Raw genomic sequence first — 25,832 nt, forward strand, 5'->3', positions numbered from 1 at the left:
TTTAGAGCTGAGACGGGGAAAAGAGGGCTACTGTTCAACTGCCGTTTATTAACCTCATGAATAATTTATTAATGCTTGTCATTTATGAATACCTGCCAGTGTGTTTCAAGCGCTGTGTCAGATTTTGTGTGTGTGATGGAGAATAAAAGCATGGTCTGCCTCATGGATCCTTTCTCTTTCAATATGGCCATGTGTATGAGATGGTAATAACAGCTAATAATCACTAAGGATGTGTGAACTGCCCAACCCTACACTAACTATATTTATTTCTAGCCTCGTTACACCCATTTTGCAGATGACAAAACTGAGTCTGTGCCCAAGATCATACAGTTAGTAAGCGGTGACACCAGGATTTGACCCCAAGCAGACTGTCTGCCTCTAGAGCCTGCGTGTTCCTCCTCCTCCTCTATGATGCCAGCAAACACCACATACACCAGTCCCCCTCCCCAATGTAATTGTATACACAGAGAAAGTCCCCTGTACGGGACTTCCAGTGCTTTTGGAATAGCCCCGCCTTGTTTCTGAAGTCAGTGAATGATGGCCACTAAAGTACTATAGCATGCACCAGGGACAGGAATTGACAGATGACACACAGGCAGGTGAGGCTTCCTCTCCTCTGTACCTACACTCCCGCTGGACAGTATGTCGAGGTTGTCCATGAAGGTCTTCAGAAACACTGATAATCTCACTCAATGCTCGTGACCAGAGCCCATTAAGCTGTATCCACTGGAACTGCAAAGTCTGTATATATGGAACTACCCATTCAACTATGCTTGATCAACACAGGTTGCCTTGTCTTTAAATTAAAAATATTTAAATCGATTGTAGTTCATAAACACCAGAGGGTACGATTCACATAATGTAATTAAAATATTCAAATTTGAAAGTTAGCACTCTGCCTGCATGCTAAACCCAAGGCTAATGTCAGGAAACTAATTTGGATCTTTCTCAAATGACAAAGAAATCCAGAAGGTGATAGATTTTATTGGTATAAACAACACTGGAGAAAGAAACCCAAGATTCAAAACGTTAGTTAAATAAGCAAATCACAGTACTTTCTCCTCTAATGCAAGATCTAAATGGTCTTAGGAGAATCTTTGGCTCTGACTTTTTTTTTTGTATTATTACACAGAAACCTGATAAAGCCCTCCGTGCCCTGTTTCCTGCCAAGGGCAATGAATCTGATGAAGATTCCAAGGAGACTATGTCAGACTCTCAAGCGCAAGCCTTACTCACTAGGACCGTGAACTGACACACAGGGCCGCAGTGTCCATATGACTGTTTTTAAATTACTTCACTCCAAATGTTCCCCATGCTGGGAGAGAAGCACTCTTACCAGTGCATTTTAGAAAGTTATTCACTTCCGGGAATCAATTAAAGGAAAGAATACAAAAGGTACTCGAACAAAGGTGCTCACAGTGAAAAGCTGCTTGAAGGTCCCAACATAGGGAACTAGTTTGTTAGCACATCTGTTTTTTTCATTCATTCATTCACTCATTCATTCATTCATTCATTCATTCATTCAAAACAAGTATTCCAGGCACTGGGGACACAAGAGGGACAAAAACAAACACAACACATTCTCTCCTGCAGCTCACTTTGTGGAGGAGGTGACAGGCCAGACTAACAACCACAAAAAGGAGCAGATAAGGACTACGGCTCCCTGGTGTGATGGGAAAAGGCAGGATGCTCCATGAGCCCAGATCAGGGCCCACTCCAGGCAGGCTGTCCTGAGCACTGGGCACTTGAGCAGAGAGCTGGAGGGTGAACAGGATAACCAAGTGAGGGAAAGGGGAAGCATCCAAAATGAGGAAGAGGCATTTGCAAGGAGAGGTCAAGGAAGTACAACGGGCCCGGATGGCTGGAACACCTGCTGGGGCCCAGAGACCACAGGGAGCACACGAGGGGACAAGACTAGAGAAGAGGCAGCCATGGAAGGCCCCGTAGCCAAGTTCTTCTAACATCTGTGAGGTCTTACAGGATACAATCAGATGGGCCATTTTACCACGTCTTATTCGCTTTGATGTGAAGAGCTGAGGAGATTACAGAACATCCTCATGACGTTATAACACCGTCACCACAAAATAATTTTTTTTTTAATTTTTTTTTAACGTTTATTTATTTTTGAGACAGAGAGAGACAGAGTATGAACGGGGGAAGGTCAGAAAGAGAGGGAGACACAGAACCTGAAACAGGCTCCAGGCTCTGAGCTGTCAGCACAGAGCCCGACGCGGGGCTCGAACTCACAGACCGTGAGATCATGACCTGAGCCAAAGTCAGATGCTTAACCGACTGAGCCACCCAGGTGCCCCATCCACAAAATCATTTCTGAATAACGTGAGTAACGGACGAAAGTAATAAGTACAGTGAGTAGGTCTTAAAGCAAGATATAAAATTGCATATGAAATATAAACTCCATTTTATAAAACATATGGGCCCAAAAAAAGGCTGGAAGGAAACACATTAAAAACATTAACAGTGGTGGGGCACCTGGGTGGCTCAGTCGGTTAAGCAGCCGACTTCAGTCCAGGTCATGATCTCACAGTTGGTGAGTTCGAGCCCCGCATCGGGTTCCTTGCTGACAGCTCAGCCTGGAGTCTCCTTCAGATTCTGTGTCTCCCTTTCTCTCTGTCCCTCCCCACTCACGTTGTGTCTCTCTCAAAAATAAACATTAAAAAATATATATACATGTATATATATGTGTATATATGTATCTATATATATAGATACATATCTATGTATCTAGATACATAGATATGTATATATACATAAACAGTGGTTATAGCACAGTAGCGTGATTACAAATGATGTTTTTTCTTACAGTTTTCTGGACTTCAAAAATTTTCTACAGCACCAGTGTCATATTTGTGTGAAAACCTAACTGATCTCTTGGTGTAACCTAGAAGTTTGTGTCTATATTTTACAAAGCAACATCATCATGCCAAAAAAAAAAGCCTCTTTCATAACAATTTTGTAATTTGCACTATACTCCTAGAATGCATGGCAGCTGAAATACGGCCAAAACCTGTTGATTAAATATTGCATAGATTTGCTGGCTAACTAGATGACCAGTTAGCTGAACCCCTCCCCAGCAGATTTTGAAAGAGTGTGAAAATAATTAGCTAGGGTCTACAAATCAACTTAAGTTGACGCCAGAATGTTCTTCAAACTTAATTCCATGACAGTTTTGCCAAAGGAATGAGTATTTTTACAACTTCATCAATAAATTCAGTTGCCCACAGCTGTAAGCACAGAGGATTGAGGCTACGAATTAATGAAGCATCCCACATGACACCATGTACACATGGTTTATCATTTATTCTCACCACTAAACTAAGTCAGATTGTACTAGACGATCTTACGGCTGGAATAACAGAGGCTCAGAGGCACATCCACTTGAGTCAAATACAACAGAGCCAAGGCTTCCTCCACGCAACAGGGCGTCTGTCCTGTTCTCTCTCATCCCCAGTGCCTGGCACATAACGGGCGTTTAATCTATTGAGCTGAACCGTGGTAGAAGAGTCTAGAGCCAGCCCAGGTCTGTTTGGCACTAAAAGCTATGCTCTCTTCAAGAACGCCTCATTTCCCTCTTCTAGAAACAGAGGAAACCCACTGGCAACTGGCATTTTCTTTGTCTTTCGTCTCGGCTGGAAAAATGTTTGCAGAGCTCAGGTGCAGTTTGCTAACCCCCCACCCCCACCCCAGCAGGTACCTATCACAGGTGGTGAGACCGAGACCCTGGGGAGGGTATAGAAAACGCACCTGAGCATTCACTAAGGGTTGTCAACTGACCCAATGTGTGTGGAGGATGGTTTTCAATGTTGGTGACAGTTATAAGTTCTCTACTATTTGAGACAGCAATTTCAATGCTAGCAATTCACCCCACAGGAAGTCGTGAAGAAGAACTGAAAGACGAAGGTCCGAGACCCTTGAGCACAACATTGCCCATCAAGCAAAACCTGGCTACACAAACTACAGTGCACCCTATTCAACAGCAGATACTCTTTTAAAACTATGTATCAAAAACATTTTTTAAGGTGTGGTAAGCTTTGTGGTTTTTTTTTCAATGTTTATTTTTGGGAGAGAAAGACAAAGTGCCAGTGGGGGAGGGGCAGAGAGAGAGAGGGAGACACAGAATCAGAAGCAGTCTCCAGGCTCTGAGCTGTCAGCACAGAGCCTGATGTGGGGCTTGAACTCACGGACTGCGAGATCATGACCTGAGCCAAAGTCAGACGTTTAACAAACTGAGCCACCCAGGTGTCCCTAAGGTCTGGTTAAGTTTAAAAAAAAAAAAAGTTGATAACAATGCACTTGGTATTTTGCATTAGAAAAAAGTAACATAATTAAAGCACTATGTTTTAGTATATCATGAAAAAATTACAGTGGCAACAGTAGTTGCCTCTAGAAGAAGAACGATGGGTTACTTTGATTAACTACACCATCCAGGGTGAAGGAACTTTCCACAAGAAAATAACAAGTGTTACTTTTTTTTAATTAAAAAAATTTTTTTAATGTTTATTTATTTTTGAGAGAGAGACAGAGTGTGAGCACAGGGAGGGGCAGAGAGAGAGGGAGACCCAGAATCCAAGGCAGGCTCCAGGCTCTGAGCTGTCAGCACAGAGCCCGACGCGGGGCTCGAACTCACAAACCGTGAGATCAGGACCTGGGCCAAAGTCGGACACTTAACCAACTGAGCCACCCAGGCGCCCCAACAAGTGTTACTTTTGAAAATGGGGAGGGAATAAAGATTTTTTTTTTCCATTATAATATGTGCAACTTTAAAAATCAGCAAACTTGGGGCGCCTCGGTGGCTCAGTCCATCGTCTGACTCTTGATTTCAGCTCAGGTCATGATCTCATGGTTCGTGAGTTCAAGCCCCACATGAGTGCAGAGCATGCTTGGGATTCTCTCTCTGCCCCTCCCCCCAACCTGTGCACATGTGCGCACATGCTCTCTCTCACTTTCAAAATAAATAAAAACCTTAAAAAAATTTTTTTTAGGAAATAAATAAAAATCAGCAAACGTACTAAGTAAGGCCTTACTTACACCTCTTTTTATTAAGGTTAAACATATGTCTGACGGTAAACTGCTCCCCCTTCGTTAAGCCAGTCGGTGCTCAGGTCCTAAAGCAAGTGGATCTGCCACGCATTTCACAGAAGCGGCCCGGGCTCAGTCAACACACAGGCACCGTAATGGAGAGTCCAACTCCCGGGTTACATCAAGGAACCCATGTCCTCTACAACCCAGTCTGCAAACACAGTCCTGGGACGCTAACATGCTGGTCCTCTAGCCCCCACAGCCATCACCAGAATCCAGCTCTGGCTGAGGTCACACCGGACACACACTTTACCTGCTGGACTTCATGGGCTGCTCGTACGGCGTCTGCTGAATGGCGTACTCCTGGTACCCTCTCCGAGGCGCCAGGTCGGCCGGGGTGGCCTCGGGGTTTGCAGTGCCCGTCTCCGGGGGCCCGGCCTCCACTGGAACGATCTTGGTGGCACCTGAGATGAAGGCACAAGGCAGCACACATTGAAGGGGCACCGCGGAGGTCCCAGATCCCACCACTTACGGGAGTGGAGCCCCAGAAGTGTTTCTTCACTGTATACAGTGCCCTTACCAGGTACTGGTTTTCCTGCAGTTCACACGTTTAACGTGTGTGTGTGTGTGTGTGTGTGTGTGTGTGTGTGTGTGTGTGTTGGGTGGGAAGGGCAAGTTTCCTAATAATCTACCAAAACACCTTTCTGAGGTAATTCCCTTTGATCTATGAAAAAGACAAAAACATGTAAGACGGGGACATACATACGTATGTGTTTACCTATCGGGTTTTATACAGGACCACCTATAAGCGGTCCTGTATAAAGTAAATAAGGTAAATCCCGTATAAAGGCAAATAAGTGTAAAATTGCACCAAGACAGTATGGAGCAGTGGCATCGGCCGTGAACAGGAATCCGAGCTGCCAAGGGTCCAGTCCCAAACATGACATGACCTTACCATCAGCCTCCGTTTCCACCCTAGCAAATGACGGGTCTGGAGTGGAAAACCTCAAAGGTCCCTTTGCTCGTGCAATTCTATGATGTGAAATGATCAAAGACCTTGCACAGCAGCGGACACTTCCCACGTATGTGGACACACGCACATGCACGTATCCAGTGCAGTGAAGAAAAGGCTCCAGTCTATCCCTGGATCTAGAACAGCAAAGATCCATCACACTTCTTCCCCCCTTGCAGAAATCTTGAAAGCCTACCGCCAATTTTAAAGACGTTACTGTGGGAACTTCGTCTAGAGACGGCTGAGAACAGGAGCCACCCCTCTCCGAGGTTTCTCTTCCCAGACTGACACTGCTCTGAAGCAGGCTAGCGCAGATGAAGTGAGTTTCCAGAAGGTTCCTCTCGCCCAGTGTTTTTATTTCCTAATGATCATCATACTCTGCATCGAAGTGTAAAGAGGCACTTATCTGGCATTTTCACCTTAAATAAGGAGTTACTATTTCCACTGGAAAGGACTGTTTAAATGGCTGCAGCTGCTCTTAAAATCCTACACTTGATTTTAAAATACATTTGACAACTAGCCCTGAAATGGACAGGGAAAAAACCATTATTATACTTTGGAACCTACTATCACATCATACTGCTTTTTGCCTGAAGTATCCCTTCCTGAAAGAGGCCTTTTTTAAAAAAAGGTAGTATAATATCTCCACAGGCTGCTTTATGTGAAAGGAAATGCAGACAGAAATCTCCAGCATTATAAAACATTTGATGGAACCACTAAAAATGCAGGACAGAAGTTAGGCGGAGGGGACCAGAGAACATGGGCTCCCGGGAGCGGGCTGCGGCCCTCTGGTCTCAGCAGGTCTGTCTCACACGGGGGACGCAGTGAGCGGGGGGCACACCCAGGACAGGGACTGGGCCAGGGGAGCAAAGGAAAGACACGCTCCGTGGCCGCTGCTCCTCTGACCGTGTCTGCGGCAGCAACAGCAGCAGCCCCTGCCCGGGACCATGGGGTCCAAGCAGCGAGACTGCCCAGTATGGACTCAGCACAACGTTCTTCTCTGGCCCCGTCCCGCTTGCTGTGCTCACCTGGAATAGCTTCGTGTGCCGTTAAAACCACACTTATGATGGGCTTCTTCACTCCGGAAACCTGCCCGGCCTCCTTTCCCGAGGAGATCTTCTGGACTTTCTCCGTCCTCTGTGTCCGTGGCCTCCTTGGAGTCTTTTCTCGATCATCCTCCTTATACTTCCTTTCCAGTTCAAGGTCAGATTCATCACCTGAAGGTCAAATAATACTGAGATGTATAAAATATCCTTTTATATCAGTGACAGAATTGGAGCGCGCACATAACCTTTTTATGCGACAGTAAAAGAAATATATGTGTGTGATATATACACTTGGGTCCTCACTGCTACGCAGGCCTCTCCAACACTTCAGGCATCGTCTTTGATTCTTCAGTCTCTCACCTGATTCAGTAAATTCGGCACTGAGGCCACAGGCCACCATCGAGGCACTGGGGATACAGTGTTGATAAAGCAGGCATGACCCCTCACCTTGTTTTCATGACGCCTACCAGACTTCAGAGTCATTAAGGAAGATAGAGTCTCCCAAGATTTATAGCCCAGGAAGAAATCATTCAAGCTACAATTACTAGGTACCCTCCGTGGGGGATACGAAGACCAGTAAGGCACAGACCCAGACCCTGCCCTCAAATGCCCTGCAGTCTGGTGGGGGCCGGGGGGGGGGGGGGGCAGTCAGCCGCGCGCCAAGTGAAATGAGAAGGGATCCACTCGAGAAGTCAGGAAAGGCTTTCTGGGGAACCAACCCTTCCGTTAACTGTAAACACAAGCGTCTGTGAAGTGATGGGAACGCTGGGGAACAGGTCACGCAAAAAGGGTGTGAAACAAAGGAGTGGGTATGGTAATAAAAATGGCAACATCCCATGGGGTGCCTGGGTGGCTCAGTCGGTTAGGCATCCGACTTCGGCTCGGGTCATGGTCTCACGGTCCGTGGGTTCGAGCCCCGCGTCGGGCTCTGTGCTGACAGCTTGGAGCCTGGAGCCTGTTTCGGATTCTGTGTCTCCCTCTTTCTCTGACCCTCCCCTGTTCATGCTCTGTCTCTCTCTGTCTCAAAAATAAATAAATGTCAAAAAAAATTTGAAAAACCAAAAAAAATGGCAACATCCCATTGTAAGAAAAGACAGCAAAGACAAGCAGGAAACCATTAGCTTAGCGTGTGTGCTGTGTGGGTATAGCTTCATGGAGAAGCAGGGAGGTGGAAATAAAACCAGCGGAGGGAGTGAAAGTTAGGTTCCAGAGGGCCCGAAGGCCCCCCGAGAGGTCTGGGACCGTCTTCAGGGAGAGCAGGGCAGGAAACTCCAGTGCCCACGGATGCCAGTCTAGCAGTGTGGGCAAGGGAAGCCGCCAAGCAGGACTCAGGTGACGGAGCACAGGCCCCAGCTGCGGCTGGGGCCACCCTGTCAGGTCGTAGGACAAGGTCATCCAATCTTTGGGCTGTTCAGAGAGAGACTGGGAATTCCAATTTTTTACATGAAATCTTTAGATGCTTCAAGGTCGGCCCTAATCTAAAAGATCTTCTTAAGACAATGGGAGAGCCAAGAGAAACGTGTTTGCGGCCACATTTCACCCACAGCACCCCCCTGCCACCAAGGAAGGCAACGGTGAGCCACAGTTTATGTGGGAGGAGGGCTAACCGGTATCTGTGCTTTAAACATCTGCCGCCACTGGGGAGGGTGAACTGGGTGGGTTCAAAGGACACTTAAACCCACTGAAGAACGGAGACGCCAGCCACAGAAGGAACGGCGGCCGACATCGCACGGTGACGCTTGGCAGTAGCCTGAGGGGGAAGAAAGACTTCAACACCAAAGTGAGGAATAAAAGGACGCGTGATCGCTTGAATGCATGCGGTTCCGGATTCCAGAGGAGATACAGGAAGGAAGGAAGGAAGGGGAAGGAGTTTTTGGTCTTGGAATCACACACAGACCTGAACTAACCTGCCCCAGAATCCCTTCTTCGGGACGTCGTGACAAGTGGAAGGAACACAGCCCTTTGGCAGAGACGCACGCGGGGCGGGTGCATGGCTGCAGGACAGACGCACAGGCGGACGGACAGTAGGGGCCCGGAAAGCGCCGGCAGCTCCGTACGTCCCTGCTTCCCACGATGCAGGTCGGCCGACAGCCAGACCCGCACATAAATGTACCAACCAACGGGACAAGATAAAATGCGGAGACACAAACTCTTGGGGAAGGCTGCTGGGGGGAGGAAAGCGCTCCCAAGACGACGCCAGGAAAAAAACGTGGCTAATGGGGCAGACTGATCAAGACAAACACTTACGTTTGTCCCCATACACCAAGTACTTGGAACATGTTTCAACCTGATGGAAGCAGTCTTAGGGAATTTAATGGACCGGAGCAGGTCCTTAGTCACGTAATTAGCGTCAGTACTAAGCCTGTTAACGCTGAAGCGAAGAGAAAAACCAGCAGATGAGATCGTGAATCACACAGACTGTGCATTACTGTCCAAGGCCAAAGGGGAGAAGTCAAGGACCATCATACAGGTCCACCCCTTGAAGAGCAAGACGACCCCTGAGGAGCAGAAGAAACAGGGCAAAACGAGTGACCTGCGAAGTCACTGCCAGTGCTTACATCCTGTGACGTCTGACCTGCATCAGGCCCGACGGGAATGTTTTTAGATCATTTTTTAGTGGCTGTATTAAAAACATTTCAAGGAGCCTAAAGTTGCCTGCGTCACAGTCACGCGGGTGACACGTGTGCATAAGCAACAGGAGAATATACTGGATGCTATGAAGAGGCAAGAACAACTTACCAAGGGACTGTTTGCATTTAAAATCATGCTTCACTTTATAAACAGACTCACCAAGGGATACAATTCAATTCATGAGCGACACAGCAGGAAGAGATATGTTCACGTACGACAACAACAAGAGCAGCACCCTGTGAATTTGAGCCTGCCATAAGCAGAACCCGGGTTAACAGCACGAATCAACTTAAAAAACCAAAAGTACACACACAGCGTTAGCCTGCACAAGCAGAAGGGAGCTCCTGGCTGTGCCCTGGATAAACTAGATCCTGACTCTGCTGCCGGCATCCTATGTTGGAACGCACCGCAGAGCTGAGCACCATGAGGACGGTGGACAGAGCACACAAGGATCTGGAAGAGCCTGGGTTGGCCCAGGGGGAGGAGGGGAGACGGTAAGAATCTCACCTCCCCCATCAGTGCCCTCGCTCCGGCCTCCAGACCCACCCCCGGTGCCCGTGCCTGCCTCAAGGGCAGTGCCCCTCCCACTCCGGGGACAGCCACCCGGCCGCTGGGGCTACAGGACCTCATGTGGCGAAGGGGGTCTGGGGGAGAGGCTGCCAGGGGGCTTCTGGGAGCAGCTTTCTTCCCTAAGAAGAAAGAAACGTCCCTCTTCTTCGGCCAGGCATTGCCGTGTGCACTGCTCGGAACAGAGGTAAACACCCAGGAACTACAGGAGAGCAAGCGAAAGACGGGTCAATGCCTCGAGGATCTCAAAGGGAAACACGGCTCCTGAGACTGTGATGGCGGCTGAGCCCGCCCTGGAACCACTGGTCCCCAGATGCCTCTTTACCCCAATGAACACCCATTCTCGTCCACAAACATGTCTTCAGTTGGTGCCTCTGCTAAAAGTCATCTTGACTGACACACCTCCAAACCATTCTCCTTCCTGATCCCAGAGTGAATCGCTTCAAAATTCACATCTGTCCCTGTCACTGCACCCCTTCAAACCCTTCCATGGCTTCCCTCCCGTCTGCACTAGGAGAAAGTACCAGATAAAGCACTCCAAGATCTGCCATAAATCTTCTCTCCCGCGACCCCTGAACCCTCAAGGCCATGACTCAAATACACACCCACGAGTACCTACTGCTCACCCCTTTGGGCTACAATACTGGGTGACAAGTTGACCAAATACCCCTCTGTACCTTGCACACAGGTAACACACAACACCCCCACGCCACATCCTCTGCTTGTCCGAATGACAAACTGAAAGGCACACACACACGCACACACACACATATAACCAACATACCACCACAGCAATGGCTGGACTTCCCATACTGCTTTGCGATTTTCTATTCAGATGCCTCACTGTGCTGTGACTCTCCTGCAGGATGGGTCCGTGCCTCCTTATTTTATGAGCCTGACATAGGCCTGTAGCAGAGAAAGGGCCTACCCTAGGGGACAAAGGAGACCTGCACGGCTGTGCTCCAAAAAGCCAGGTGAGAACCAGTGGGTACAAGTCAGCAACAGATTTCAGCAGAAGAGAGAAATTTCCAGCAGTCAGATCTGTCCAACAAGGAAAGGGTGGTTTTTGGTGATGCATTTCCGATGACGGTTTTCAAGGAAGCTTCAGATACCATTTGTCACACTGTGGGGAAGAGTCTGCAACACCTGGGAGATCAGACTAGGCAACGTTTGCATCTCTAAATTCGAAGCCCCTCCCAGGGAGATAGAGCCTCTCCTTGAGGAGCATGGCTGTGGAAAGGATGCGCCAGGGAGAAAAGGGGGTGGAGGAATGAGCAATATGGGGCAGTGAAAGAAAAATACGAGTAAGACAGTGGGGGATGGAACACTATGCACCCTCCTCCCTCTTGGACGGACACCAGAGACCAGTTTGTGCTTTGTGCGAGTTCTGGTTCCCTGACTGAAATGCCAGTGGGGCTCTCGCTGTGTCCCCTTGGCCCACACCCGACTCTGGCAGCAGCTACAGAGGGCAGCTCACACTTACCTGGTCTTCCAGCATCCCACCTCTGCTGCACAGGGTGTCCTTTGGCGTCCTAGCTGAGCCCCTGCAGCCCAGAGGTGAAGACGGTTCAATATGGCGGAGGGCAACCCTCAACCAATGAGGGATGGGAGCCAACACATGACCACTCTGGGCTCCTGATTTGGGTGGACAATTCTGGAAGCCATCTGAAGCTTCAAGATTCTGGAAGAGCCGAGGTTTCACTGACCAAAGGAGTGAGCCCAACAACAAACCCTTGGCTCTCTTCCGTCCCTATCGCACCTCCCCACTCCCTCACTTCTGCTGCCTGGGATCACCATCCTATAAACTGTCCACAGCCAAGGCTGCATCTGGGGGAACAGATGCTAAGATACTCCCCATTGAAGACTTCCCCAAATGTACATCCTTCATCAATTCTCTGTGGCCTCACCCAACATGGAACCACAGCCCATTCAGCTACATTCCATTCTCGAGAGCTTCCAAAGACTCTTTTCCCGTGGACTCGGGCACCACACGGTAAGCACTGTCCTCAGCAGCCTTGGGAATGATTCTTGGGGATGATGTGACATGATCCCTGGGGCACTGGAGCACTATGGAAAGAACAAGGCTCCCACGGAAAAAGCAGCACGTGCATTCAGGGAGGAGCAAATAACTCCAGGTAAAACACCATGCATGAGAGGGGCAAGCCGGTAGGCTGAATAAAGACCGGCAGACACAGGCCACAACCCTGGACGCTACCCAGAGATTCCGGGCTACGAACGCAGACGTCTACACGGAGAAATCCTGGGTTGTCTGTGGCGTCCCTGGAAGCCACGCGTCTTTCAGCCCCCGGCCCGGCTCTATCATGGCCGGCACTACCACCTAGTTTTCATTCCCAGCCACAGCTCTGGCACACAGTAGGTGCTCACCTTTTATCTGTGGAAAGTAGCACTAGGCACGCCTGAGGGTCTCCCCACTTCCTCCCCCGCCGCCTGCTTCTCAAGTCTCCCTCCATCCAGTCTCCTGTTGTTTCTGGATGTGACGTGTAGCATTTGTGCAGCATGGCGGGGGGGAGGGGGGGGTCCTGGTTCCCAGTCTCTGGCGGTAAAATCATAGGCGTGGGCCCTACGGCCGACATCACGGGTCCTCTGGGAGTCGAGAGAGGAGAGAGCTCCAAGACCTCACGAGGAAACTTCCCTGAGAAGTCCCGGCTCTCAGCCCACACTCGCCACCCAGTCTCCCAGCACTGTCCTTCCTTCAGGCACAAGCGTGGAAACACTCGCTCCAGACCCAGCATTTCTGGAAGCCGAGGCAAATTAAACCACCAGGTTCCATGGACACGTTCACTTTTATTTTCAGGACTCCACCTGGCTGTGGACTTGGGAGGGTCAAGTCAACCTTGGCCTGACTTCAAAGCCTGTCTCTTCAGTTTCTCTGCCTGCTTCCTAGTTACCCTCTCCTCACTCTGGTTAAGTATTCATGTCAAACACTGCTCTTCTGAAAACAGAATTTCTATCTCTAATAGCAAGTTCAACAATAATTTTCTACCACTTAATAAAACATTCTCTTTGTAAGCTGACTTCTTCTCGTTCTCCTCCTTTTTCCAGATTTTCTCCGTGTCCGTGCTTCTTAAACAAAACATCATTTATGCACAAAAGAAATAAGTAGTTCCTTGGAATTATCAAAGGACTACAGAATGTATTTGTTCTTTACGAGCCAACAGTTCACTCCACAGATAATTATGGAGAGCCGCGTGCTGTCCTAGGCATTTGGGACACTGTGTGTATGGAACAGAGAAAGACCCCTGCCTCCTGGAGTTTACGGCTAGTGGGGACATTCAGGATATTGAAGACTTGACAAATAGGTATATCACAGAGTAAGCTAGAAGGCAATCAGGCACGCGGGAGCTGGGCAGGTCCACAGCGTGGAGTCTAGTGAGCTAGTTCTGATCTAACAAACACAACTCACACAACCATTTCCTACCAGTGAGGACGGTCACTGTGACACGGCTCATTTATTTATTTGTCTGCCCACCCCTCCCCAGGGATCTAAGCACAATGAGCACGGCAGGATTTAGCCCATTGTGCAGGAAGCCTATCAGTGCCTGACACGCTGCAGGGACTCGATAAAGTGGAGAGAGGGCAGGGCCTCACGCTTCACAAGGCAGCAGAGTCGGCCATTTGTTAAGCAGAGAACAACAGAGGGCCCCTTGGGTGCCTGGCCCTGTGCCAGGCTCCGGGGACCCGAGAAGAACCAGGCCCGTTCCTACCTGCAGAGAGCTCCGAGGCTCACCCACTCAACAGATGAGCCAACACTGACCAGTGACCCCGCCCTCAGCATGCTACACTGTCATCACCGTCTTTGGTCCTCGGCCCCTCATGAAGCTGCTGGGTCCCTAAGCCCATTATAAAGACAAGGCTCGGGGAGCCTGGCTGGCTCAGTCAGTTGAGCGTCCGACTTCAGCTCAGGTCATGATCTCGCAGTCTGTGAGTTTGAGCCCCGCATCAGGCTCTGTGCTGACAGCTCAGAGCCTAGAGCCTGGAGCCTGCTTTGGACTCTGTGTCTCCTTCTCTCTCTGTCCCTCCCCTGCTCATGCTCTGTCTCTCTCTGTCTCAAAAATTAAAAAAAAAAAAAAAAAAAAAAAAAAAAACATTAAAAAGAATTAAAAAATAACAAAGACAAGGCTCAGTGAGGGGGAGAGGTGACAGGACCAAGAGACCCTCTCCCCCATTAGGAGGCAAACCCAGTATCATCCCTGAGTCTGTGTGCAACAGAGTGAGGCCTTCTCCCTGCCCTCTCCCGCCCCTGATAGAGCACATGGACAGAAACCAACCAAACAGCCGGGCCCCACAGTGGCCAATGTTGTCTTCAGATGGCCGTGAGGACACACGGGCCTGGCCCTCTCTCTGCTCTCTCCTTGGGGAAAGTGCTTGGCTTACAGACGCTCACGGACCACGGCACCCGAACACCGCCCTTCAACAACCTCTTTCCCCCCAACCCATTTCCCTCTAATGGGGGCCTGGCGCATCTGTGCGGAAGGCTAAGGGGGGAAATAAAGGCTGGCACTTGCTCAGTGTGCCCTCGGTCGAGCCCCCATCAGCGGTTCAGAGGCCTTGTGCTCCCCATCACGTCCCACGCCCCCCGCCAATCTGCCGGCCACACTAAGGCACACGGCGCAGTCAGCCGCACAGCTGGAGACCCTAGCACAACAGACGGCCGGGCCAGCCTCTGCACCCGGGGCCCGGCATCGAAGATCCCATCCCAGCTCGTGGGGGGCATGCCCAGCTCCTCCACTCTGCAGCCAAGCTCCTCGTTGGGAAAAGGCCATTCTTGGTAAGCGAGGAAGGCAAGAGTTTCAGCACTGCTCGCACAGGTAAAGGTCTGTCTCCCCTGCACTGAGACAGACTGAAGTCTCTTACAGCAAACAAGGCACTAACATGGCTCTTCTGAGACAGAGACGCTCAGGGAAGCCCAGCTGCCAGCAGGGCGCCCAGCCTGACACCAATGGGTAATCTGGGATCGTTTACTCACCCTTGTTTCAGGGAATGCCCAGCTCACCCCCTGGGCCTCCGCAGGGTGCCTGACAAGGAATGGCTGGAAAATCGATGTCTCTTAATAAATAGCATCCAGTGTGGGAAATAAAGACACTGATTGGGGGCTGGGGGAAGGAAGTACCCAGGTTACACCCCAAGCTTCCTGATGCTGCTTTTAAGGTGAACCACCTTCCAAACGGCCTGCTTTGTACACAGGTGTTAATTACACAATTCACCGTAAGGTCGTATTTTATCTTCAAATTGCACAAGATGTCTAAAATATCTTCACCGAGCTGTTTCAGAAAACACTCTTGATCTAACAGAAAACAGGATGTAATTTTAGTGAGATCGATAGCTGAAATCTGCCCGAGGTGCGTAAAAGGCAGACTGCACTGGCTCCCATCACACCCCAGCGGGTCTTGGGGGGAGGCCAGCCAGGCCGCAGGAGGAAAGGTCAGCATTGACCCCATCAGCAGCACTGGGGCTCGGACGGAAACATCTCACGGTGGTCTGTGTCTGTCTGGTAGTTTTCCTCCGGTCAACAATGCGGAGAGACAGAGAAACTCCACCGGTACTTAGATAAGACCACCCACCTCACCTTCCGCGTGGTGCTCTACAGTGTGGAAAGCACTTTCCTGAGCATTAACTTAACGAGCACCTGTAACTCGACTACCGTATGCACCGTGTGCCCCTGTAGCCAATCTTTTTATGTTTCGCTTTTCACTCCAAGGCTCTAATGACCGTGCTCTTCCGGAACATGAGGCCCTCAGTTGAGGGGCCCCGTCCGTCAAATTCACACCACGCTGTGTAGACATTCACTGTCTGAATCCCAGCATGACTCTCACTGCAGCAGGAAGGCGCTCATCAAGGGTGTCGAGCGGCAGGACCACTGTCAGGTGAATTATGTAAGCAATTTCAACGTAAACAGTCGGCAAAGGGGCGTGATTTCTCTGGCTGAAACGGGTGGGGTCCCCCTCGCCACCTCCCACATCAGCGCCCCCACCCGTCCACCCTGAGCCGCTAGCACCTCTGCAGGGCCCTGAAAACACCTTGAAAACGAGCGGATGAGGACGCACGCCGAAGGGCTGTGCCAAGTACCACTTCGACGACGGCCGTTGCCCTGAGTGGCCAGGGCGGAGAGCGCGGGGCGTGAGCGACACTCTTTCAGCTGCATCGGTCGGGAGCTCTCTAAACTTACGGTCTGTGCGTGCAAAGCGAATCACTGTTCAAGCAAGGGAAAGGCTGCACAGTGAAGCACGCACAGCCGTCCCTCGGGCCGCGCGTGCTGCCGTGGGGCTGGTGCCCGTGCGTACCCACCCCCGGTCTGGGGCCGGGACGCCCGGTCCCCGTGGTTCCGTTGGGTCTGTGCTAACACAAGAGAGCTGCGGCGGGAGACTGCCTCACCTGCCCCCCGGCCCAGTGTGCCCTGTCGAGTCACTGACGTTCCGGGAACTATAACTTCTAATTTCCTGACATCTGTGCCTTATAGCTTTTCAACCCCAGCACATTGGCGTAATTCTTTATATTTCATTTCCTTTTGAAAAGACGGTGTTTAAAAGAGCTATGGCACAGTGCAAGGTGGAATGCGACACCTAATGTGGAAGCAGATGTTCCCAGAAGAGTGGGCACGCCCACAGTGCTAAGACCCACCCCCCACGGCAGGGCCTGGTGCCCTCGCACGCAGGGGGGCGCTCTGACTACAAACCTGAGGCAGGGAGCAGACACCCAGCATGGGTCCCATTTTAAGAGTAATGAGCGGGGTGCCTAGGTGGCTCAGTCGGTTTAGTGTCCAACTCTCGATTTTGGCTCAAGTCACGACCTCATAGTTCGTGAGATCTCATCAAGCTCTGTGCAGAGCCTGCTTGGGATTCTCTCTCTGCCTCTCTCTCTCTCTCCCTCTCTCTGTCCCTTCCCCCATTCACTATCTCAAAAACAAACTTAAAAAAAAAAAAGGGTAATGGGCAAAACTCCAGTGTCCTCAGTGTTCTAGAAAGTTCCCATTTGCCCCTCCAGGCCCACCCTCTGTCCTTCACCCAGGGGGTCCACTGCCCTCTGGCTTCCCGCTGGGTTTGGCCAATGGAGGAGGCAATGGCAGGAGATCTGGGCTCCCTCCTGGTCACCAGCTTGTCTGAGGTTGCTTCCTCGGCCACAGACTGGCCTTGGAGTTCAGGGGCCACTCTCCCCCTCTGTCTCTATACCTGGGGCGTAAACAGCACCCCACTACCGCGCTATCCACAGTCTCCCCCATGACCACACTTTGATGGGGAATCCCTTTACTAAACCCTCAGGTTGCCAATTCAAGTGTGGCACCTGCTTCCTGGCCATGTCCCACCAGCTCCCCGCAGAGATCCTTTCAGTCACCCTAGATGGCTCCTCTTTCTGGCCCCATGTCACCTTCATGTCAGCATGAGCCACACTCCTCAGACCCAAGAACAATGGCCTCTATCCCAGCTTCATCTCATTTCGTCTCCCTGCCTCACCTATCATCGCTGACCTGTCCTCCTCTCCCTTAGAAGTGGCCTTCCTCAGGAACTTCTGCCCAGTCCCCTGATGACCGTCTACTTGTGCCCTCATAGGCTGATGGCCCCAGGGCTAGGGCTCCAGCCCAGCCCTCCTGCCGGCTCCACAGCCAGGTAGATAACATCCCCTTGGACACCCACAGTCTGCCAAACTCAACAGGTGACCACAAGGAACCTGTCCTCTCTCCCCCAAACCTGCTTCTCCCTGGGGTTCTCAGGTTGGCAGGGCCCGTCCTCCACCCTAGCACCCAAGCCAAGACCCAGGCCACCACCCACTCACTCCCTCTTGCCTCTCGCCCCGTCCAACCTCTACCAGGCCCTGGGAATCCCATTTCCACCAGAGCTCTGGACTCTGTACCCTTCTTGCCACTCCCAAGGCCACTGCTGAATTTGGATACTATAGACCCTCATCGGGACTCCCCCACACCCTCTCCCACTGACTCCTCTGAGCTCCCTCCAGACCCCGTGTGACCTCAGTGGGTGCTCCTCCCGCATACCTCCAAGTGCCGGTCTGGTTCTCCGCCTGCACCACCGAACTCTGAGCGACTTTCCTGCGCAAACGCTGTTCTCTCGCCATCGCATCACCGGCAACAACCACACGCCTGGTACGTAGATAGCGGTGACTGCCGCTTCCACTGGATCAATGAATGACCCACAGCAGAGCTGCAAAAACACTCCTGTTCTTCCCAGCCCCTAACGCCACACGCCACACGCACCCCGAACTCTGATGAGCTTCTCTGACCTTACGAAGAGAAACTAAGCCCCTCTGACACAATATCTCCTTGCTCGCCGTCCCCTCCTGTCCCAGAGGGGTTCCTTTGGGAGGGATGCTGTTCCTTTCCCCAAGTCCACACTCTCAGCTGCAGGATCCGTGTCTGTGTTCGTATCCCTCAATTCCCCACAGGCCCTCACAGCGCCCCCTGCGTGTGGTAACACTCACACCAGGCAGGTTGACTTGGCAAAGGGCAGATGAAGAGTTAAGCCTGCTCGCAATCACACATTTGAAGAAATTAGCTCATAGGCACTCATGTATAATTAACACCGCACTAATATTCCAAAGTACCTGTTCTAAATTGCCCAAGCACTAATTAAATCTCAGAACACCCCAGAGAGTAAGTGTTATCAGCCACATTAATAAAAAGCTCAGAACAGTCGTCAGAACAGCAGACTGATAAGGGATTATATTCTGGGACTCTGGCACCAATTCGCTCCACACTGCTAAGACAGCAGTTTAAGGAACTTATTAGCCCACGACAATTCCATCGGACCTGCTGAATACGCATCACTCTCGCTTCTGTGCTTCCCCTCAGGCTTTCTCGCATCTTCCCGGCTGCCTGGCTCCAGAGGAAAGCCAGGCAGGCACCTGCTTCCAGCAGCGGCCCCGTGCAGTGACAGCCATGAGAAGAAGCACAGGAAGGGCAGGAGGCCTCTGTCTTCCCCGTGACCCCAGTTCCTGCTATGTTACCGCACCTGCAGGCTTGTGCTGGAGCCACAGGAAAGGAAATGCCTGTCTCACCTCCTCTCTGCACACATAAATGCCAGGTCATCCTCAGACATATAGCTCATGGCCCCCTCCTCAGGAAGCCCTCCAGGATGTACACCACAGACATGTGGTCCTGCCCTGCCCTGCCTCTGCTTTAGCCAGAAGCACCAAGCCCAGCCCCCTGCTTTAGCCAGAAGCACCGGGCCCAGCCCCCTGCTTTAGCCAGAAGCACCGGGCCCAGCCCCCTGCTTTAGCCAGAAGCACCGGGCCCAGCCCCCTGCTTTAGCCAGAAGCACCAGGCCCAGCAGTAAGTCTGGCCACCCATCCCAGGACTTCTCAGCCATCGGGGGTTTTCCCGGGAGAGACCGAGCTCCTGTTCGTTCATACAGGGTCACAAGGCACAGCAGCTCCTTGTCTTGGGAAAAAGCATTAAGTAGCAGGAAAGCCCAGGTGCCACGGCCTCCATCACACCCTCTCAAGTCCCTCCACGCCAGGATGCAGTCAGTGGGCAGCCCACCGAACTTCACACATAAAGACACAGTGGGCTGTGCCCTTGGCCCTGACACAGGAGAACCGGCTTCCCCAGCACAGTCACTCGCAGCCAGCACGGCCCCAGGAGGCCGCCAAGATGCTGAACAAGAACGCCTTCCTTCAAAAGTCCCGGCATAACATCCCACTTAGGTGGGATTGTTTGTTCCTCCTCTGCTCTCTCCTCCCACTGCAAGAAAAGGCACTGAGCACCCCTGGTTTGCCCGAGAGACACAGCAAGTCAGGAGCCCTACTTGTGTCTCACACCTGGAGACTTCATTCCCACAGGACTGGAGGTCTGAATTCAGGTGACTCTGGGCCATGGCAGGGTGGCGAGTCGGAGGGCCAGCATCCCAGGAGATAGCTTGATCCACATGACCAGAGCTTGAGGTCAGAAGTCTAAGGGATTCAGGTAATCACCAGCTGGCCTTGGACAACTCCCTCCAGGTGGCAAAGCCTCTTTTTCTTCATCTGCAGTGAGATGGTTGCCCTACCCTGGTGTCCAGCAGGAGGATTAGAACAGATGCTCAGGGCCCTGGCAGCGGCTGGGCGCGGCCAGACGAGGCACCTCCGTGGAGCCCAGACGGGGCCAGTGAGCATCACGGGCCCGCTGACCTGGGTGTGTCTGCTACTGACCCATGGAAGCTCTGGACTAGCTCGCCTCTGGAAATTCTGCGAGCATGTAAACACACATCTGTAGAATTTCCCAGCCTGATTCACACTCATTGCTGGGGCCCGACAGAGCTCCCCATGGGCTCCCAGCTATAGGTCCCATGCTTTCTTCCTCCCCTAAAGCAGTCTGATCACCTACCCTGTTATCACCCATCTGAACTTCATTTAAAAGCTACCAGAAGCTACCAGAGTAATGAAGGTCACGCACAGGTATTTTCACTGAGCAGCTGTTTACCAGCTGCTGACCCTGATGAGAGAGAGCTGGCGGGCTCAGGGGGTGGAGGGGGCTCCCTAAGAAGAAAACGGCGCCTGCACCAAAGGAGCCAGGAGACAAGTAGGCACAAGTGTGCACAGCAGTGGTCCAGATGCAGCATCTAGTCTCAGGGCAGGGGGGAGACCACTACTCGCAGGGACAGGGAGGCCACAGAGGGATGCTCAACAAGAAAGCAACGGGTCACCTTTGCGCTGGACACTGCTCTGTGGAGGGGCGGGGTTAGGGGGCCAGTGGAGATGTGGAGCCACCGATCCAAAGGCTGTGGCTGACAGTACCTGGGAGGTCCCACTGGCACCTGACTCCGAAGATCCAGAACAGCGCTTGGATCAGGGTGGGAAGGGAACCCCAAACCCCACAGGGGCAGATTTGAGTCTGTGCCTGCCCCCCATCTTCTCCCCGCACCCTCCCCACCTTCCCTCCAGCCCAACTTTTCTCCAGACTGTTTCTTGTTTCATGACTGTAAACACAGTGCCTTATTTTGTTAATAATAAGATAACGATGAGTAACTTAAACAGCACACTTCTCCTGTTAAGAAAGAAAGAAAGAGAGATAGAGAGAGAGGGAAAGAAAGAAAGAAAGAAAGAAAGAAAGAAAGAAAGAAAGAAAGAAAGAAAGAAAGAAAGAAAGAAAGAAAGAAAGACAAAGAGGAAGCTAGACCTGGGGCAGGGAGGAAGGTCAGGAAGGAGACTGGGGGCCCCAGGGTGGCTCGGGGGGGGGGGGGGGGCGGGGAAGAGGGGCGCACAAAAGCCAGCAAGGCTCAATGACAGTGCAGTCTGGGGTGAGATCAGAGGAGGAATTAAGGGCAACTCAGGTTTCTAGTTCAGAAGACTGGGAAGCACCAGCAAGTGAGAGGTAACTTTCCCAGGCAACCATCAAATATAGGTGAGAAAAATGAGAGATGAAACCCAAAGTGTAAAGAACACAGAGTCCAGAAATGACCATTAGCAGGTGCGCTGGCCAGGCAGCCAGCAGCACGTACTGGGTCCGATCCAGGTCACCTGGCCCACACCACGTAGAAACGTACATAGAAGTTAGAAAAACTAACTTTGAGTTTCCTGCTCATTAGAGACTTTGTAGTTCCTGTTTGTGCTCTAAAGGATCCGTGCATTTACTGAGCACTTCGTGTGTACCAGGCACTGTTCTGAACACTGGAGACAGAGTAATGAAATGACATACCCACACGACGTACGTAACATGGTCTTCCTTATGCCAAATCCATAAAGGAGCAGAGTTTGGCTCTAGATTTTGGCAAAGAAAGGACAGTGATGAGTGATTCTATGCCATGTGCAGGGCACCAGGCCCTGGGACGGCACGAGATCTTGTCTGCTGAGCTATCAGCATGTGGGGATACAAACACACATACGACACTCCTAACACGAGGAGAGCCGCATGGCACGGGGTGAGCAGCCTGGGCTGCCGGGAGGCAGAGGCTGAGGACAAGGACGGGCACGCTGAGCCAGCCTGAGACAGCAGTGAGGCCAGGAGCTGCAGGAGGGTGGGCATCTGCTGGCACATGAACACCAGACGGCCCTGGCGTCCCGGAGAAGGGATGGGTGTGCAAAGGCAGAGGGATGGGCAAGCGCCTGGGGCCAGAGGCGAGTGTGGCTACTCAGAGGGCGGAGGGGAGGGGGCCTTTCCACAGGCAAAGGGAACAACGTACAAGAGACAAGTGTGCAGGGTACTGGCACCACCAGAAGTCTGTTACAGAGTCATACACGGGTAACATGGGAAGGGGTCGGGGCGGGGGGGCAGCTGTCAGGCTGTGCAGAAACAACCCAGCAGGCTCATGAGGAGCTCGGACTGTCTGAACAGCAGCAGGGAGAGCTAGCCAGTCCTCAGGGGACAGATGCAAGCAGCGTGCACTTGGCCCCAGCGGCAGGGAGAGCCAGAGTGCACGCACCCAGGGCGTGTCTCAAACAATCCACTGAAATCCGGGGAGAACATGGGAGAACTCCTCTTTCCCTTTCTTACCGCATCCTTGCGAATTTTATATTTTACGTGAGTTTTACAACAACCATAAACACGTTCTTACAGCAAATGGGGATTTGAGCAAAATGCCTGGGCTCCCAGCCCAGGCCCACCACTTACTACGGGGTAACACTGGAGAGGGTGCTTGTCTCAGTTTCCGAATCTGTGAAACGGGGACAAAAATCAGTAAGTACCTCATGGGGTTTTTAATGAAGAGGAAATCAATTAATATTTCTAAGACACTCAGTACAGTGGTGGGCCTATAGAAAGGATGCTGTAGTTGGTTTTTAAATTTTAAAAATGCAATTTATTGGTAAAAAATGAATATTTATCAGGGACGTGTATGCAAGTCACTGGTCGACACAGAGCGTGGATGGGAATAGGGCGCGGACCAGAGCCATCAAAGAGTCTGTGGAGGGAATGATGGGGCCTGACCCACACGAACGTCAGCCGGATAGAGAGGAGGATTGGAGAAATATCTCACAGGAAAAGTCAACTGACCATGACAAATGACCAATGTCAGAGGTGACATCTGGATGGTGGGGCCAGTCACCAAGTCAGAATATTGGGGGGGGGGGGGGGCCATTTATAAGGAGCTAGTCAGTGAGCTCAGCACCAAACAAGCCCACACTCAAGCCGCCTGTAGGTCACCCGAACGGATCTGGAGCCCAGGACGGGGTGGGGGCAAGGAGGGCGTCTGCAGGTCACAGAGCACAGCTGGGGGGTGAGTCCAAGGAAGTGGATGGGAGCCATGCAGCAGTCACTAGTGACAGTCATCAAACACCTCCGGCTCTCCCCCACCCCAGGCACTTTCTGGCCCCTTGAAGTCGGTGGGGCCACGACATCAGCTCTGGCCAACGAAATGCACAGGCAGAAATGACGGGTGTCACTTCGAGGCTGACACGAAACCACGCAGGGCTCTCCTCCCCTCCTGCACAGTGACCAGCCACGTCCGGGGCGGGGGGCTGCTCTCTCCGTCCAGGACCCCGAGTGAGCAGAGCCCCTGAGGACCGGCAGCAGGTATGGAGTCCGAAGGAGAACGCGAGCTTGCTTCCGTTAGGCCACTGCAGTTTGGGAGAGGCCTGTTGTAAGGGTGTGGCCTGGCCTCCGCTGACTGACAGACTCGGGGACAGTGACGGGGTTGGGGGGGTGACGTGATGAGAGGACGAACAGGAGCCGGGCAGGAGCAGCTGGTGAGAAGCGGGGGAGTTGGGAGCACAAGGTGTCACCGCGAGGGAATATTAACAGTGCGAGGACACACGCCCACACTTCCCAGCAGGCCGAAGGCTGGGTGTGCCTGGAGACATGACCTCCAGGCTTCCAGCCACCTGACCGGTGCACGGGTGAAACCAGGGTTTACAGGCAGCAAGAGGAACCAGCCGTTACCATTACTCAGCTTTCCACGGAGAAAAATGTTCCATTCGAGAGACTGACGCTGCTCCGCCTTGCCACCTGCAAAGTTTCAAACACATCTCACCCAAAACCGTTTTCAGTCAGAGCAGCCATTACCGAGTCAGCTGTTTTGCTAACACAAATGCAGTAGAAGGCACTTGAAGCATTGTTACAAAAAATCTCCATGAAGATTACAGGGGCATCTTAGGGAATATCTTAAAATAAATGCCTTGTCTCCTCTAGGACAGATTTAACAAGAGTTAAGAGCCCATTTCTGCAACTCTCCTTGCAGAAAATGACCCCAGAAATAACAAGCTAAGGCAGGTTCAGAAGTCACTTTTATAAAGTTGACATATTGATTTCTGTAGGCTGCAAACTGTTTTTCAAAAACACCAGCTGCTCCACATAATGGCATTAAAAAAAAAAAATCTCTTTTCCTGGTTTCTTTTACTATTCATATGCAGAATAAAATAAACAAATGTTGAATACACATCAAAAGTATTATTTTAACTTGCCGTGGTTCAGCGAAGGGAAGGGCTTGTTTTGTTTTCTTGTGATTGTTTTAGCAAGCTAAAGAGTCAAGGTCAACTGTTTGAAATGTCACTAATCTGCTCTTTGCAGACCATGTATTAAAACAATTATGCAAGAATTTTCCAAATTGTAACGTTGTGCTTGGCAAACTAGGATCCGGAGCAGTCACACGGACACATGGACGGCAGCCACAAGCCAGTTGGACAGAAGGTCATTTCTGCATATTTCAGCGGCTTCGGCAGGGGCCAGAAAGGGAAAGACTCCCAGAACTTCTACCTTTCCGTTTGGTATTTGTTAAAGTCCTTTTAGGTCATTCAAATCAATGGAACACGAGTCCAGTTTCTCTATGGCTATTACTGGAGGCCGCTGATAATCTTATTAGAAAGGACTGCTCAAGTCTGCCATTGTAGGAGACATGGCTGAACTAATTACAGAGCAGAAGATAAACATGAACCTCGCAGGGTGGAGCCTTCATTTCTTATAAGGTTAGAGATAAAGCTCACAAAGGTACACTGAAATGAATAAAATCTGCATCCATGGAGTGGAAATGAGACCGGTTTTAAGACACGGCCGTGGCACAGCAGGCTGGTCAACGGGTGAGGATCAGGTGTGGGATGGGACCCCAACCCTACCTCGGACGAGGCATGGGGCTCCGCCTGATCATCATCACTACTGGACTCAACTTCCTCACCTATAAAATTATGAAAGTGAGGCTGAAGAGGGGGTTTTCCAAGCCAATCTTAAGCAGTCACATACCATGTGATTCAACTGATAGAAGATCCTCAAATGGGGGCGCCTGAGTGGCTCAGTCGGTTAAGCGTCCGATTTCAGCTCAGGTCACGATCTCGCGGTCTGTGAGTTCGAGCCCCGCGTCGGGCTCTGTGCTGACAGCTCAGAGCCTGGAGCCTGCTTCCGATTCTGTGTCTCCCTCTCTCTCTGCCCCTCCCCCTTTCATGCTCTGTCTCTCTCTGTCTCAAAAATAAATAAACATTAAAAAAAAAATTAAAAAAAAAAAAAAAAAAGAAGATCCTCAAATGACCAAATTACAGAGCTGGGGGACAGACCTGTGGTTGCCCGGGGTGGGGGTGGGTTGACATGTCTACCCCTGTGACACGTGACACAGAACTACCCACACACGTCATCTCACTGTCCACGTCCCCATTCTGATGTCATGTGTCAACCT

The 25,832-nt window shown here is 51.3% G+C and overlaps 1 protein-coding gene across 7 annotated transcripts in view; it reads right to left on the reverse strand.

The window, feature by feature from the left end:
- Positions 1 to 25,832, reverse strand: part of ZFAT (zinc finger and AT-hook domain containing) — a 287,200-nt gene that overhangs the window by 114,512 nt on the left and 146,856 nt on the right. For all 7 annotated transcript variants that reach the window (XR_009253547.1, XM_058699156.1, XM_058699154.1 and 4 more), the window contains 2 exons: positions 7,078 to 7,266; positions 5,351 to 5,501 (listed from right to left, as the gene is read on the reverse strand). Coding sequence is in view for 6 of the 7 variants with exons in the window: in XM_058699156.1 (XP_058555139.1) it covers positions 5,351 to 5,501; positions 7,078 to 7,266 (340 nt within the window). In the remaining variant the exon portion in view is untranslated. The remainder of the gene's footprint in view (positions 1 to 5,350; positions 5,502 to 7,077; positions 7,267 to 25,832) is intronic.

The sequence above is a fragment of the Neofelis nebulosa genome, chromosome 14 (genome assembly GCF_028018385.1).
Source record: "Neofelis nebulosa isolate mNeoNeb1 chromosome 14, mNeoNeb1.pri, whole genome shotgun sequence".
NCBI classification, from domain to species: Eukaryota; Metazoa; Chordata; class Mammalia; order Carnivora; family Felidae; genus Neofelis; species Neofelis nebulosa.